Source organism: Hippocampus zosterae, chromosome 10, assembly GCF_025434085.1.
Source record: "Hippocampus zosterae strain Florida chromosome 10, ASM2543408v3, whole genome shotgun sequence".
Classification (NCBI taxonomy): domain Eukaryota; kingdom Metazoa; phylum Chordata; class Actinopteri; order Syngnathiformes; family Syngnathidae; genus Hippocampus; species Hippocampus zosterae.
This window is the reverse complement of record NC_067460.1, coordinates 24,606,257-24,622,475: the sequence shown is the minus strand read 5'-3', so window position 1 is coordinate 24,622,475 and position 16,219 is coordinate 24,606,257. Positions and strand designations below refer to the sequence as shown.

Below are 16,219 nucleotides of genomic sequence, written 5' to 3'. Positions count from 1 at the left end.
AAAATGCCTTACTATACATGGTCGTTTTTTTTTTTTAGCTAAAAACGCCTTACTATACATGGTCGTTTTTTTCGGCTAAAAACGCCTTACTATACATGGTCGTTTTTTGGCGGCTAAAAACGCCTTACTATACATGGTCGTTTTTTGGGGGCTAAAAACGCCTTACTATACATGGTCGTTTTTTGGGGGCTAAAAACGCCTTACTATACATGGTCGTTTCTTGGGGGCTAAAAACGCCTTACTATACATGGTCGTTTTTTTTTTTTAGCTAAAAACGCCTTACTATACATGGTCGTTTCTTTTCGGCTAAAAATGCCTTACTATACATGGTCGTTTTTTTTTAGCTAAAAACGCCTTACTATACATGGTCCTTTTTTTGGGCTAAAAATGCCTTACTATACATGGTCGTTTCTTTTCGGCGAAAAATGCCTTACTATACATGGTCGGTTTTTGGGGCTAAAAACGCCTTACTATACATCAGGGCTGCAAAATGAGCATGAGAAAATCCGAGGAAAGTTAAGGGCCATCCCCTCCCGGAAGCGGCCAACCCGGGTGCCCGGGTGGATCGTCACCGGATCGCAGCATTTTTTGTGTGTACATGGAGTGCCGGGTCACGAAAGGGCCCCATTTGTCAAAGGAAAGAAACACTCGCCCGCCACATGAGCCAAGTTTGCTTTTCTCATTTATTTAGGAAAATAGATTCGCATCGCATTTGTTAAATAGCAACTATGTACACGTCGTGGTTGGACAAATTAAATAAAACTCGACACGCATTGCGTGGTCTTAAATTAGCACGCACGCACGCACACACACACACACACAAACACACACACACACACACACACAGCGTAGTTTTTGGTATCAAAAGAGGAAGAAGATGAAAAGGAGGATGACGAAGGCAAAGTAGCCGCAAAACAGTTCGGAAGGCGCGGGCACGAGCGCGCCGCTTTGTGGCGTTTGCCGCCGACTGTCCCGGTCATCCCGATGCGACGGACGACAACGGCGCCGATTGAAAAAAAGTGCAAATGATGCGCAACATTCAGTCTTTGGTGTCCTTCCTCTGGCGCTTTTTCTTTGCTTCGCGCCAAAGACAAAAAAAAAAAAAACCTGATCAGAAATATATGAATCATCATAGCAAAAAAATGTCCGCTTTGCGTGTCAGCGAGCTGCAGCGATGAATAAAAAATGGAGAAAAAAATAATCTTCCGTTCTGCGGGATTCCAAATAAGAATCCGTTGATGGGCTGGAGGTCAAACCTGTGGCAAATTGGGGGGGGAAAAAAAACAAAACAAAACAAGATGGCAGTGACTCATGTGATCCCAGCGTGTACGCGTGCACGTGTGTGTGTGTGTGTGTGTGTGCATCGATCCTTGGAAAACAGAAAGTTGCGGCAGCAAAAAATCGGCCGACTTCTGCAACAATCACATTTGGATGACAAAGTTTTGAAAGAGACAAACAAAACGTGGCATTTTGTCCCTCCTTCCCCAAAACGGGACGTTAGTTTTGCGTCAAAACAAGAAAAGGAGGGCCAAAGTCGGACCGGAGCGCTCGCCCTTGGCGGCCTTCGTTCGGCGTCGGTGCGCGTGTTACCTCGGTGGCAAAGACGCAGCACTGCATCCGCTCCGGGATGCCGGAGACGGGCCGGGAGCCCGCGTCCGCCAGCAAACTCGCCGCCGCCGCCGCCTCGCGCTTCATCCTAAAGGATGCGCACACACAAACGGAGCACGCGCACACAACACAGGCAAAGCGTTACACTGCGCTACGCCGATCGCTGACTAGCAAGCGGATTCTTGCCGGCATACTCGGGGGGGGGGGGGGGGGGGGCGCTTCGGCGCGATCAGCTCTCCCGTCGGAATGTGCAAGTTTATCACGCAATTTTCTGAGGAGAGGACCACAAGCCATCGCGTATTTGGAACCGAGAGTCGCCGCTTGGAATTGAAGTGGATTTCCATGGGACAGGAGAAGTCAACCAATCTCTTTTTTCGTCAATGGACGCTACAGCTTTGTGTTGATCAGCTTTAAAAATGCAGATGAATGGAGATATGCGGTTTCCATGAGAACTGGAAAGGAAAATGAGGGGAAATGCCCCCCCCCCCCCCGACCTCCCAAAAAGACGAATGAAAGGCCAATTGTTTCCAATTGTCGGGGGATCGCAGCCAAACGCCACCTTAGCGAGTGGCGATCGCTCAACGTCGGCGCCGCCGCTCAACGGGCACGCGGGTGAATTTGTGCCGGGGGCGGGAGTCGAAAGCATTTCTGCCGTCACAGCGTCCCAGCAAAAGCCGTGCGGCTTTTCCCGCCGGAAGGACGTTTCTTACCTGTCCAACGCGTCATGGCCGCCGCTCGGCTCCTTGACCAGGTCGTAGTCGAAGGCCGTTTTGTTTCCGAAGACGCCCCCGCGGTCGCCTCCGCGCCGGGCCAGCGCCGCGTCCTTGTTGGATACTTTGATGCGGCCCCCGGGCGGGAGGAAGCTCTCCTTGGCCGCCGATCGGTTGTTGACGGCCTCCAGGTCGTTCTTGACCGCCGCCGCCGCCGCCGCCAGCCGCCGGCCCCGTCGCAGTTGCCGCGCGACAAAGACGGCGCCGGCCGTCAGCAGGCTCAGCGTCACGCCGGCCAAGGCGCAGGCGGCGGCCAGCGCGGCGGGGAAGGCGCGGTCCCCGCTGGGCGGGGGCGGGGCCGGGGCTCCCGCCGCCTCCCCGCAGCGCTCCCCCATGAAGCCCCTCGGGCACTGGCACACGGGCCCCGAGAAGTGGACGAAGCAGCGGCCGCCGTTCAGGCACGGGAAGCGGTCGCAGGGGCTGGAGCGCGTGGAGCAGTCCTTGCCGGCGAAGCCCAGCGCGCACGTGCACGTGAAGTCGGCCACGCCGTCGGCGCACGTGCCGGCGTTGCGGCAGGGGTTGCTGGCGCAGTCGTCCACGTTGGTCTCGCAGCGAGCGCCCGCGAAACCCGCGCGGCAGCGGCACGTCACCGCGCCCGACTCCACGCACTCGCCGCCTAAGTGGGAAAAGCACACCCCCCCCCCAAAAAAAACACAACACCTTAGCTTAGCGCGGGAGTCTCCGGAACAATAGCTTCAACATGCGTCGGCCTTCAAAACTTTTCACCTGACCGGAAGAAAGTTTGATGGATCAAAACATTTCAGTTGCGAATGTGCAAAGTTCACCTGTTTTGGGTGGAAATCCCAGTACCCGGAGAAAAGCCGGGCAGGCCCAAGGAGAACGTGCGAGTGGACGCGCAACTTATGTTTTATCACCTTACGAACACCTGGGGACGATTTCCATCAGTCACAAAGACGCTCCAAAACATCTTGATTTGGCGCGTTAGCCTTCGCAGACACCATCGAGGCGTGTTAGTAGCGTTCTGATGCTAGCCTGAACAAATATCACGCGCGTTGACTTAGCACATTAGCCTTCAACGAATTGGCCTTCGAAACATGAAGGTTTGCCTTGAAAACAAAGCAACTGTCTTTGCCCTCTGGCCTCCTCTCAAACCATCTCGATCGGGAGCAACGTGAGCTTCACTCCCTAAGCTGAAGCACGTTGCCCAGGGCGAACATCTCCAAAACACGGAACGTACTCGTTTTGTCCATTCGGCACATTAGCCTTCAAAAATCTCTTCAAAACACGTCCGCTTGTGCGCATTCGCCTTCCACACCTTCAAAACATGCTGGCCCAACACGCGACTTTCCCCAAAAATCGCCACCTCCACCCTCAGCGACACATCTGCGTCGAACCGTAGCCTTCAGAAAAGCCTTCAAAGCGCGTGACGGTCACATGTTGGCCTCAAACAATAGCTTGGCAAACATTTGAATCGAGCCCTTTCGAACAGCTTCAAAACACGCAGCATCCTTCAAAACCACACTCAAAACACAAACAAAATATCCTACATAAGCACAATAGCCTTGGAAAAACACACACACACCGGCTTTGCACTTTAGCCTTCCAAAACACATTAGGGACACTTTAGCTTAGCACATCATCCTTCAAACAAACATTAGCTTAACACAGTAGCCTACAAAAGCAAATTAGAACGGCGTTAGCTTCGCATACGAGGCTTTAAAACAACCTTAAGACACATTAGCTTCGCTCCTTGACCTAAAAAGCAGCTTTGAAAACACATTTGAAACTTGTCCGGCTAGCACAGTAGCCGTAACAAACCCGGTAAGATCCAAACGCGTCCCTTTCAAAAGGGTTCAATTAGCACAGCAGTCCTCAAAATCCCTTTCAAAACATGTCAGGTTCAAAAAACAAACAAACCTGTCTTGAAAGCGGTGTAGCTTAGCACATTAGCTTCAAAGCACGCTAGTTTAACATGACCAGCTTGAACATATCAAGAACACATGGTTATTAGCACATGAACCCTGGAAAAAAAAACCCTTCAAAAGCCATTAGCTTAGCACTTTAGCCTTCCAAAACTATTTTTAGGGTGCGTTTGTAGTGATGCTATACAAGCTTCACTCTGACTCATTGGTTACTCGGAATGTTGTTCTATTGTGTTGTTTGGTTATTCAGAGTGCCACCAAAAATCACATTTATTGACAATTGTTTGGACCATTGTTCAAGGTCAAATGGTCCAAATCCTCCCCTTTCAGCATCTCGACAGCAGGGGGGAAGGATTTTGTTGAATTTTTTGGGGGGCTTCCTGCTGGAACTTTACTTTTTTTTTACTGGTTGGAATCACCTTCCATACGGTTCCATTTTTATTATGATTGTTCACAGAACATCTTCACATGCACAAGCGCTTCCAACGTTTGGATTACTCCGTGTGCTCGCGAGTCCACAAGTTGTTTTATGGAGTTTTTGGGTACCGTATTTTCCGCATTAAAAGGCGCACCTTCAATGAATGGCTTATTTTGTAATTGTTTTCAGATATTGCAGGCACTGCAATCTACAATGCATCCACTAGATGGAGCTACAGGTACGTCTTTGTCCGTCTCCGCGCCTTCTCTCAGACTCGAGAGGCGTTCATGACCGCCTCCAAAAAACAAAAAAAAAAAAGGAAATTACAATTACTTCAATGGAAAATACAGTAATGCATCAAAACAGAAAATCACAAAATAAATTCGATAGCCCCCGACAGAATTCATTTTGGCATTTCCTTGGGCGTAGCTGCAACAGAACGATCAGATGTCAGTAAATATGAGGAGACTGGACTGTCTCACAAGTGCTTGTTATTTCTTCCTTGTGGCGAAAGGAGCTCAAGAAGGCAAGCCGATGCCCGGGAGCCCACGCTCGGCCCCGATGATTTCGGGAAAAGAGCACGTCGCAAAACACACCCTTCCGCTTGACGTCACACGTTTACAGACGTTCCCTGGCGCGGCTTCTTCAGTGGCACCGGCAAGAGCGGCAGCAAAAGCAAAGCAAAGCAAAGGCCATCAACGGCCGAGCCGCGCTAGCGCCTGGCCGTGGCCACGTCCGATCCTTGCCCGGCCGGCAGCGGCGGCCCATTTGTCCGCGGTTCTTCCTTTTGTCCGCCCGGTCCGTCGTCGCCGCGCCGCCATTATTGTCGCTCGTGGGTCCGTCACGCGGTTCCCTTCTTTCATCGCCAAATGATGCGAATCTCAAGACACGAGGGCCATGTCAACTTCCGCTGTCCAATTTTTGCTCCCCCCCCCCGCCCCCCCGCGACCCTCGTGAGGAGAAGCGCTTCAGACAAGCGATCTGGTCTTTTCCGGTTCATTTTCAGGCTTTTAAGACACCCGAAGCAGGGGTGGCGAGAATTACGCGGGCTTTCCGCGCCGCCGGGCTCAGTCTCACTTAGTGACAACAACAACTTTGATGTGACGTGTCACGGAGAAAGGCTCCAAAAAGATGGCACACAAAGTCCAACGTGGCCATTGACTTTGGCATGAGATGGCCTCGGTGTTCTAACTCTGGCTTTTTGGGGGGGTACACACATACACATATATAGGTAAGGACGTAGGACTCTTCTTTGCAAATTAAAGCGATATAAAATCTCTCTCTCTCTCTCTCTCTCTCTCTCTCTCTCTCTCTCTCTCTCTCTCTCTCTCTCTCTCTCTCTCTCTCTCTCTCTCTCTCTCTCTCTCTCTCTCTCTCTCTCTGCTGCCATTGATCAACGTTGAAAATATTTAATCGTGATCAAATGTATAATTCCATAGTTAACTCCGAATTAGTTGAATTAATCACAGATTTTGGTCTATTCTAAATTTCCTTTGATTTATTTTTCTCCTATTTTTCCCACTTTAATGCTCTCATCAACATGGAATCGTGGATCCATTTTTGTTTTGTATGCAAAATGCAAATATTTACGGAAACAAACATTTCGACTTTTAATTTTATATGAACATTTTCCACTTGGGGCAGTTATTCAAACTTGGAGCACATTTTATTATTTTAAAGCAACATAAAAATCTGTGATGTGGTTCCGCATTAATCTCGTGATAAAAAAAAAATAATCGAGTAAAAATTGTTTTGAATTAATGCTGATAATAACGCATTAAACTGACAGCACTAAGATATATATATATATATATATACACATATATATATACACACACACACACACACACACACAAATTTGGTGGCCCGGTGGTCCAATGGTTAGCATGTTGGGACCACACAGTGCACAGGTTGTAGGTTCAATCCCTTCCTTGTGTGGCTTTTCTTCAGGTACTCCAATTTCCTCCCACACATCAAAAACCCCACATGCACGGCACTCTAAATTGTCCTTAGGCGTGAGTGAGTGCGCAGACGGCGGTTCGTCTCTGTTCAGGGTGTCCCCCGCCTACTACCCGATGGCGGCTGGGATAGGCTCCAGCACCCCCAGCGACCCTAGTGAGGATCAAGCGGCTCGGAAGATGAATGAACGAATGAACTGATGTTTTTCTCTCGACTTTTTTTACATTTTTTTACCAGATCCCCCCCCCCCACACCCCCACTTGTTTTTTTGTTGTTGTAATTTGAATGAGCCGGGCCTGCTAAATGCGGGGCTCCACTGTGGACTACTTCATGACTGAATGAAAGTCGAGAAATGAAAACAGAAATATGAGAAATCAATCCTGAACGTAAAGCGCATCCCAAAAAGGAAAGTCAAGCGAATGAAAAGTGCGGGCCAATTCCACGGAGCACGTTCGCTGGCTTGAGAAGACTCTCAATCGCTAAATATCAAACAGAAAAGTCAGTGGACGCGTTCGAGCGGATTTGAGGAAGCGGCGCGCGCGGGCGTTTACGAGAAACGCTGACGTGACCCTCGGCGTGTTTACGCTGCGTGTGCCGGTAAACAGGCCGAGGGCCGGCGCCCGTGTTTGTCTGTGTCGCAAGAGCGGCGGCGGCGGCGGCCCAAACAAGAGCACCGATTGCTGGCATTCGCCGATGGCTATCTCCCCACGGCTGCGCTCGCCTTCTTATCGTCCATCTGCCAAACTTTCCCGCTTGACAAAGAGCAAACGAGAACAGCCGCCGCCGCTCTTGCGACATCAACAAACACGGCCGCTGTCGCCGCCGCCGTCTTTTCTTAGCTTGTGTCCAAAATGACTGCCGTCTGGCAACCACCAGCTGACGTGACGTGAGTGCGCCAAGCTCCCGTTTTCCTTGAGTCCGTTTCGACGCAAATGTTCAAGTTCAAGTTTGGGCCAGCAAGTTTCACCACGCAGTCATTTTTTGGAGGGGGTGGTGGGGGGCGCCATGATTTCAGTTCCGAATTTGACAGTGGCTTTTTAATGGCGCGCCGTTAAAAAGCTCCATTTTTTGACGAGCTTCAAAATCTCACGTGCGCCCGCCCCCGAAATACAAAATAGCTACATGGCTCGCCGCGCTTTTTTTGCCCCAGAGCCGCTGATTGGTCGCCCTCCCCCCACCAACCCCCCAAGCGCTTTTGGCCTCATTCGACCTTTTGTGCGGTCAATTCCCGTGCAAATTCGGCCGCGGCCTCGAACAAACATAGAAGGGCGAGGACGGCACGAGGTTGGCCGGCGGCGCTCTTCTCCAAAATGGGCCGCGGCGGAGCGTGACTCCATGAAGACGCAAGACGCAAGGCTCGCCGTTGCTCTCGGCCTTCCTTCTTCTTTCTTTTTAACATGACGCGGGCCGGCTAACAGTCAGTGGCGACTTGGGTCAAATGAAGGGAACATTTGATTCCGATTTGAGTGCCGCGCCGGCGCTCCAACGGCAACGCGCTCCCCGCCTGTCGCATACGCGGACAACGTCACGCGCGCACTTGAAACCCGGGGCCGACGGCCCGATTTCCGCCAGCCACGCGCGCACTGGCGTCGCCATGGACACGAGCGAGACTCGCAACGATAAGGACTCTGGGAGCTAATGTTAGCCTAGCTCGTGCTCGTTACCGTTAGCGCAGGGACGGCTGCTGCAGCGGTTGGCCTTCATCTCGCAGTTGGAGCCGGCGTAGCCGGGCGGGCATCGGCAGGTGTAGCCGCTTGCGCTTCCGCTTCCGTTTCGGCTTCCGGCCGCGGCCGCCACGCACACGCCGCGGTTGAAGCAGGGCTCGTCGGCGCACGTCAGCGCGCCGCCGCTCCCGCATTGGGGCCCCGAGAAGCCCCGGGGACACGCGCACACGTAGCCCTCCGGCAAATCCTGAAAGCCAAGCCACAGAAACCTGCTTTACTCTCCGAGTCGGCCAACAAACAAAGTCGCTCGCTCGCGGAGAGACCCTGTGAAAAAGACGTCAATCCATCAATACACAATGATACCCCTGTGAGTTTTTTTTTTTTTTTTGAAACGGCCGTTGTCATCCAAAAGGCGAGAACGCGGCGACCCTTGCGATGCAAAAATGTCCCCATGGCGACCTGCATTTTCCACCCAAAGCGAGCCAAATGGATCCCGGGGCCTTCTTTTGCCAACCTTTCTCTCGCCGCCTCGGTCACGATTGCCGCCAATTGAAAACGCCGGCGGGGAGCCCGACGACCGGCGGGATGGCAAACGTCATTTGATGATGACAGAGCGCAGACGGCTTTGGACTTTCCCGGTCCAACCTGAAAGCAGCGCCGGAGCCGCGCCTTTGTCGTTTTCGATCTGATATGCGACTTGTTGGCTTTGGGTTGTCGTTTGTAAAACTGCAATGCCGGAGAGATGCCGCTCTCTTTTCACATTCGCAACAAGTCAACACCTTCTAGTTTAGCCTCACTTTTGGTTCCAAACATGTACACCGATAAACACAAATTGGACTTTGAAATCTCAACGTTAGAGGGGTGGAAGCATCTAAATAAATATCTGACATCTTTCTTTCTTTTTAAATGTAATTGATGTGGCCAAATGTCAACGGCAACAATGTGTATATTTGACCTCATTAAAGTGCGCACACACACGCACACAAGAAAACATTGGCCGACGATGCTCCCGGGAGACCCAATCGCAAGCTGAGCTTGTTTTGGGGTTGAGGCCGCATCGGCACTTTTGCCCGACGTCATCGGGGGACATGTCCAACCTGCTCAGAAAAGCCGAGATGATGTCCTTCCTTCATGTCGGAACTGACTTGAGATGCGTGGAGCCGTCCGTCCATCCTTTTTCCGATCTCACAAGGGACCATTTCCACTTCAATCAGCCTGCCATGAATGCTCTTGGAATGCGGGAGTACCCGGAGAAAACCCGCGCGGGCCCAGGGAGAACATGCGAACTGTCCGTGGGAAGGTCGAAGCCGGGATTGAACCCGCGACCTCTGCGCTGTGAGCTCAACGCGCTAACCACTAAACACACACAGACAGAGCGTCTTTTCCACACTGAAAGGCGCACCGGATTCAATGAATGGCCTATTTTGTAATTGTTTGTCCTACATTGGGCGCACTGCATGATAAGGTGTATTCTACAACGCATCCACCAGATGGCGCTACACTCAAAGAAACGCCACCAGAACAATCAGATGCCAGTAAAACGGATCGACTAAAAGCAGCGACGCGGTTCCCGTAACCGACAGCAAGTTAGAACATTGACTCGTTAAGGGCGAACTCTCTTAACTCTCGTTACCGATCGACTTGGCTTTGAACTCTGCGTTGCCAGCACGTCTCCAGCAAGGACCTATTTTGGGGTCAAAATATGACCATCATGGGCGTACACAAGGCGCATTGAATTTTAAGGCGCGCTGTTTGAAGCTTTGAAGAAAACGGAAGGCATTTTGGTGCTGTGTCTATATAGAGAGAGAGATTGTGGGTGGATGCGGACATCCTGCATCTTGGCCCACAGTCGACAGTGCCGAGTCTGTGCCGCCGGGAGGAGGGAGCAGGGAAGAAGGAGGGATTGTGCAATCCGACACTCCTTCCTAAAGGGATTTTCCATTTGCTTTCCGGAACCATCTGGCTCGATGATGTGAAAAGCCCTTCCTCGTGATCGTGCGGCGGGGGAATCTTTTTCTTGCCATCTTAGCACGTTAGCTTCGTTGGAGACTATTTCAATTGTCCATTGCGGGGCGGGATGCTCGCTTGCCTATCTTTGCCCTGATGCCGTCGTTTGCCTCAAAAGTTCCAATGCCAAACATTTTTTGCCAAACATGAGACCGACATCAATATTTTCCCGCCGCTAACGCGACTCGTTCAGGACCGCGACGTCGGGAAAGCTTGTCGGGCCAACACAAGGATTTGTCCCAACCGCAGAGTGCCGCGGGCCGAGGCGTCACCACTTTTGAAAGGAATTCCCTCGCTCTTATTTCCCATCACAAAAACCCGATGCGTGTCGACGTGAAGTGGCCGGCAATTCACCGGCCTGGACCCGCAGCGCCGCCCGGTCCGTCGGTTTGCTCCGCGCGCCCTGATCTTGACTGGCCAACCTCTCTGGTTTTTGCAGTCCATCGTTTGTCTCCACGTTCCCGGACAGGGGGTCGCCGTCCCCCGCGGACCACTCCGGCACCTTCTCCGGCCCGGACGGCGTCCAGAACGGAAATGGAAGTCCGGGGATCTCGCGTCGCCCCGTTCGGCCGCGGTTAGAAACTTCCCACGTCGTCAGCCGCCTTCTTAAGGGGGATGGGTCAGGCGACCAAGCTCCCGGCAAGTTTCCCGGGGGATCTTCACTTTGCTCGGGTCTGCGGATCATCGCTCGGTGGCTCCGTGCCCGTGTCCTCGGGGAGATCTCACGGCAGGACGAACGGGCCGCCGGAGGCAACGTCGACAGAAGGAGCAAAGTCGGCCTCGCCGGCGGAGGCCGGCTGATGGGACGCGGTCCAGGCAAACGGTCGCCAAGGGTGCGCTCAAGTCGGTCCCTTTTTCCGGGGGTGCGGATCGCCGCCTGATGAATCATCGCCAGCAGTAGCGGGAGATCTCCTGCTGGGAGAAGCCATGGCGTCCAAGCAGAAGAGGGCAAAGCTCTTCCCTGTGCTGACGGCGGCAAAGAAGGCGTTGGAGCCCGTCCTTCTTGAAGACTTGCGCTTTTTGGCCGCTGGTCTCGAGGTCAATCCAAGCGTTGATCTTTGCGGCGCCTGGTCCGCTCTCTCCGAACGAGGGACGGCGCTACTTGAAAGAGCGGCTTGTCTCGCACTCTCAGATAGGACTGCGGGCGCGACGGAAAATTGGATTTGGGACCACCGTGCGCCAGCCTTTGGCTTTGACGGCGGAAGAGAAGAAAAGTACCCGGGTGAATCGGCCAAACGACTTTGCTCTCGCCGTCTCCGTTTGAGCGCTTTCGCCGTCACGGTTGGCGGAAAGCCGAAGTCCACTTGAGCCTGCCCGCCTGCGGTCTCCTGCGTTGCTCTGTAGGCGCCTCTCTCTTGCGAGTCTTTGGAGCGCGGCGGCTCGGCTCCCCATGGCCCCGCTCCTTCGGCTCGAGGCCAACGTGACCCGGAGTGCCGCCCGCTCAATGGACCGGCGACCGTTCTACCGTTTGTCCGCACCAGCCGCGACATCAACCGGCGACCTGCCCTTTGTTTGTCGACGGGTACCCTGACAGCAACTGACGATCGCTCCTCGTTTTGTCTGAACGTGCCACGCCATTGGCCGCAGAATGGTCCCGGACAAACCCCGCCTCTCACTCCCCGGAAAGATCGGGCCCAATCGAAAGGAGGGACGACAGCGGGCCGGGGCTCACCTTGCAGCTGCCTCCGTTCCTGCAGGGGGCGCTGTCGCAGGGCTTGCTCCGGATCTCGCAGTTGGTGCCGCTGAATCCCGGCCTGCAGGCGCAGGTGTAGCTGCCCTGGCCCGTGTTGGTGCACGACGCCCCGTTCTGGCACGGCTTGTGGTTGGTGCAGTAGTTGAGATCTGAGGGTGCACCCACGAGGCGCAGCCCACCCCAACCCCCAAAAAATCGCCGTCACTCCAGGGGTCCCTCCGCCGCACGGAAAGCTTCGGCCCAAAACTCACCCTGGTCGCAGTAGAGTCCGCCCCAGCCCTCCTTGCAGTCGCACTGCCACGGCTGGCGGCAGGTGCCGTGCAGACATCCGGGGTGGCGCGCGCAGCGGTCGCAGCGCTCGCCCTGCCAGCCCTGCCGACACACGCACTCGCCGGGGGCCCGGCAGAAGCCGTGCTCCGCGCTGCAGCCCGAAGCGCAGATGGCTGGCGGAGAAGAGGAAAGACGAGGGCCCGTCAGCAAACCACGACAATGCCGCCGGCAAACGACAAACCGGGGGGTTGGGGGGGTTGGGGGGGAGTCCGACGCGTTTTTGCCACTCCGGACTTACGCATTCCCTCGGAGGGCCGTTAGGAAGCAAATACACTAACCCGCAACAGGAAACATAAAGGTCAGAGGTCACCAAGCCCCGGCCCGCGCAGAAAGAATATGTAACTTACATGACTTCCGTTTTATTCATTTTATTTTGAAAAATGACCGGACTCTACGTTACGTCCGTCTCCAATATGTCACTCTGGACGCAGGTGAAGGCGGGCTTTATCTCAACGGGAGATTCCCACGCACCGAGCCTGCTCTGCAGAATTAGTGGCCATGGTGAGTCGTACTTTTCATGCGCTTTGTATTTGCGGTCCATCTTATTTTGAAGGCACATGTAAACATTACCTGAGCAACCGGAGAATGTTGCGGCCACATCGGACGTTCCTCGTGTCGTGATTCGTGTTTATGATTATGTTTCGAAAACACTCGACCGCACCTTTCATGCCGGTCATATCAGATCATTTTGTCGTCCCTGAAAATATCGTCTGACTAGAAACCGCTTCATGGGGCGAGGAAGGTTGGAGAAAAGGGGGCCAAAGGGAGGAAGGCAAGGAAAGGAAGGGCTGCTCGATGGCCTCGAGGGGAAAGGTGGCAACGGGAGGAAAAGGTCGAGAGAGCGGAAGGAAAAGTGGGCAAGGGGAGGAGCGGGAGGGAAAGGAAGGCACGAGGCAGGGGTGGGGGGGGGGCAAAGGTCCGGACGGCCGGCGCACTCACGCCACACGCAGTATGTGCCCGCCCAGCCGTCCAGGCAGCGGCGTTGTCCGTCGCGCAGGCACGTGAAGTGTCCGTGGGTGTCGTTTCGGGGGCGGCAGAAGGCGGCGCAGGCGTCGCCGTGGTAGTTCTGGTCGCACACGGCGCGGTACGAGTAACGCACGTGGCTGCGCTCGCCCGAGTGGACGTCCTGCGTCCAGTCCTCGCCCACGCGCAGCTGCCGCCGCGTCGCCAGCCGACTGATCAGTTTGGTCTGTTTCTCTGAAGAAGAAGAAAGGAGTTCGGGGGGGGGCATTCAATTAGCGGCCTAGAAAGTCAACCTGAACCCCATTACGATGTGACTCACATTCGGTGCCACCTACGCGGCTGCTTGGGCCCCAAAGCTAGCAAATTTGCCCATTTGTGGATTATTTTGGGGGGGGGGGCACCAAATTGTGCTCGAGCCTAAACTGAGTTTTCTGTTGAAAATGTGCTTTGGTGCCATCTAGTGGCCAAGGAACTACATTGGGACCAGGATTTGGCGGGGGCAAGAACCAACAGCTGGCGAAGGGGAATGTGTGTGTGCGGGGGTGCCCCTCTGTGGAGAAGCTCGGGTACTGCAGCGGACTTGTACCTGTGGGATTCAGTCCGGGAGACTCGGTGGTCCAGGCCTCCAAGATGAGCGAGAAATTTCCCTGGCGGAAAAAGTGACACGTTTAAACGGACAAAGCGCTGCGGCGGGGCGGCGCGGGGATGGGGGGGGGGGTCGCACTCACCGGCCACTTGAAGTGGAAGGGCACCCTGAGGGGCGCGCTGCCACCGATGGAGCCGGCGTCCGCGGCCAGGATCTCGCTGAGCGCGGTCCCGTAAGTGCACGGCGGCTCGGGATCGATGACGTCCTGCGCGTGCTTGAGGCACAAGCGAAAGAAGAGGTGGCACGCGCGCGCCGCCGCCGACGACGACGGCGGCGGCCCGCAGAGCGCGTGCGGGCTCGCGCCGCTCAGCGACTCCAACTTCAGCTCGAACACGCCTGACGACTCCGTCTGCGGATGGACACGGGCCGTGACGTCATGACGGAAGGTCTTAGTGTCGCGTCCTTGTTTATGTTGAGACCAGTGGAGCCCGTGGCACCGGACACAAATTCCTCGCGTGCTTTCACATACTCGGACAATCAAGAGGATTCGGATTCGGATCCGGACGCAAACCGGGGCCCGATCGCGACAACACACAGAAGCAGCCAAGTCACTTGATCCGCGACAACAACAAAAACACGTTTGGTGAAACGCGAGTGGAATTTGCTCGGGCAAAAAAAAAAAGAGCCGGTCTGTCATTATGACAGCAAATCTCATCGAGACAGTGGAGGTGTTTTTTTTTTCTTCCCTGCTCTTATCAACGAATGCGAAGTCGCGAACGGCCGTCGAAAAAGGACGAATGCCCGAGCGACGAAGGAAGGAATCGGAAAGACGCAGCCGAAAGTCCGAAAGTCGCGCGCGTCCGCTCCGCTCCGGTGCGGTGCGTAAAAGCGCAAGGGCGACGCGCGACCGGAGCGAGTCGAGTCGGGCGACGAAGCGAAAGTAGACGAGCGGAGAAAAAAGAAGGGCGGCAAAAGTACTGACGGTGCGCGCTCGCATCAGGACGACGAGCAGAGCGGCCAGCAGGCAGCGCGCCGCGGCGCCTCCGAGCTGCATCCGGAACCAAGACCAGCGACCGCGTCGAGCGGCCAAAGTCCAAAGCCGAAGGACGCGCCGCTCTCGACGACGGTGAAAGAGGGAGCAGCGGAAGCAGCGGGAGTGCGGGAGTGCGGGAGGGGGCAGCAGGTAAGGAGGCTCGACTGTGGACTGGAGCGACGGCCCGCACGGGGACTCCTTTTATAGCGGCGCCGGCAGGAGCGGGCGGGGGAGGGGTAGGGGGAGGAGGAAGGCCAAGAAACGTCGTCCCCTTGCGCAGCCAGCTCGCCCGAAGGCTCCAAAGCACAAAGGACGGATGAACGTTCGCCAAAGCGAAAGTGCTTTGGCCCTCATCAATCATCGGCGGGATGCCGCGTCACTTCCGCCGCGCCGCAGCTCGGGCAAAGTCAATTGGAAGTGCCGTCGGCACCACACGCGCTCGCCTCGCTCGCTCGTCTTCACAACATGGACGAGGTCCCAAAACGTTGGAGATTCACACCAAAGCTGTTTGGCTGCCTTGCTCGGAGAGCACATTTGCCCACTTTTTTCATTCTTAAGTCTTCCTCTTGCGATCGTTCGCCTCCGCATCCCGAGAGCGGAGAGTGGATACCTTCCATCCGTGCACGTCTCTCTCGCCGGACATGGAAATGGCCTGCCTTCCAAACCTCATTTCATATATCATATATACTGTATATACAATATACACACACACACAATATATGTGTGGAGACGGACATATGCGCCGAGACCGAGGCCAGGGCCGAAAAGCGCTGGCTTCTTCCCTCACCGGGGCGGCGCGTGGCTCCCGTCAAACGAGACGCGCCCACGCGCCCAACTTGGGCCCACTTGGGCGCGTGCGTCCACGCGAAGCAGGCACGCTCCGACTCTTGGTGGTTTGCGCGTGTCCACGCGCCGGAAACAAAGTCAATTCACGACAGGCAGTGAGGAAGCGCGCCCAGTAACGCGGATGCGTATTCGATGGCGCGCCATCTGCCCATTGATCGCCCCCCTCGCAACCCCCCGCAACCCATTTGCCACGCGCCCTTTTGTTCGCGCGTGGGCAGGCAGGGCGCGTGAAAGAAAGGTGTGAAGCTCCACCAAGGCAAGCGGCGTGTGAAGGCCTCGTGTCGCCGTGACAAGAGATTGGGGAGTGTGGGGGGGGGGGGTGAAGTGGGCAGGCAACGGCCCCCCAGCGGGGTGTCGTGGGAACGTCTGCGGAGGTGTGACTGCGCGTGACGAGTCATAAAAGTCAGGTGAGAAGAGGCCGACAAACGGACGAGCGGAGGGGGGGGGGGGTATTTTTGG

The 16,219-nt window shown here is 55.0% G+C and overlaps 1 protein-coding gene across 2 annotated transcripts; it reads right to left on the bottom strand.

Moving 5' to 3' along the window:
• Nucleotides 1-665: 665 nt before the first annotated feature.
• On the bottom strand, nucleotides 666-15,054 carry dlc (deltaC). 2 transcript variants are annotated; one of them, XM_052078137.1, is made up of 10 exons: nucleotides 14,864-15,053; nucleotides 14,024-14,290; nucleotides 13,882-13,942; nucleotides 13,272-13,529; nucleotides 12,254-12,445; nucleotides 11,982-12,151; nucleotides 8,303-8,549; nucleotides 2,319-2,994; nucleotides 1,591-1,696; nucleotides 666-1,256 (listed from the first exon to the last, which is right to left on the bottom strand). In XM_052078137.1, the coding sequence occupies exons 1-10, from the start codon at nucleotides 14,933-14,935 to the stop codon at nucleotides 1,251-1,253; spliced, it is 2,055 nt and encodes a 684-aa protein (XP_051934097.1). In that variant the 5' UTR covers nucleotides 14,936-15,053; the 3' UTR covers nucleotides 666-1,250. The 2 variants fall into 2 exon arrangements, with proteins under 2 accessions (XP_051934097.1, XP_051934095.1); XM_052078135.1 differs by having other exon boundaries at nucleotides 666-1,696; nucleotides 14,864-15,054.
• Between the last annotated feature and the right edge of the window lie 1,165 nt (nucleotides 15,055-16,219).

What these genes read in the sequence shown, in the direction of transcription:
- dlc (XM_052078135.1), bottom strand. Translation starts at nt 14,935, where the DNA reads ATGCAGCTCGGAGGCGCCGCGGCGCGCTGCCTGCTGGCCGCTCTGCTC. An exon ending in CCTTCCACTTCAAGTGGCCG is followed by an intron (nt 13,943 to 14,023) that starts GTGAGTGCGACC and finishes TTTTTCCGCCAG; the next exon opens with GGAAATTTCTCGCTCATCTT. An exon ending in GGGCACATACTGCGTGTGGC is followed by an intron (nt 12,446 to 13,271) that starts GTGAGTGCGCCG and finishes CTTCTCCGCCAG; the next exon opens with CCATCTGCGCTTCGGGCTGC.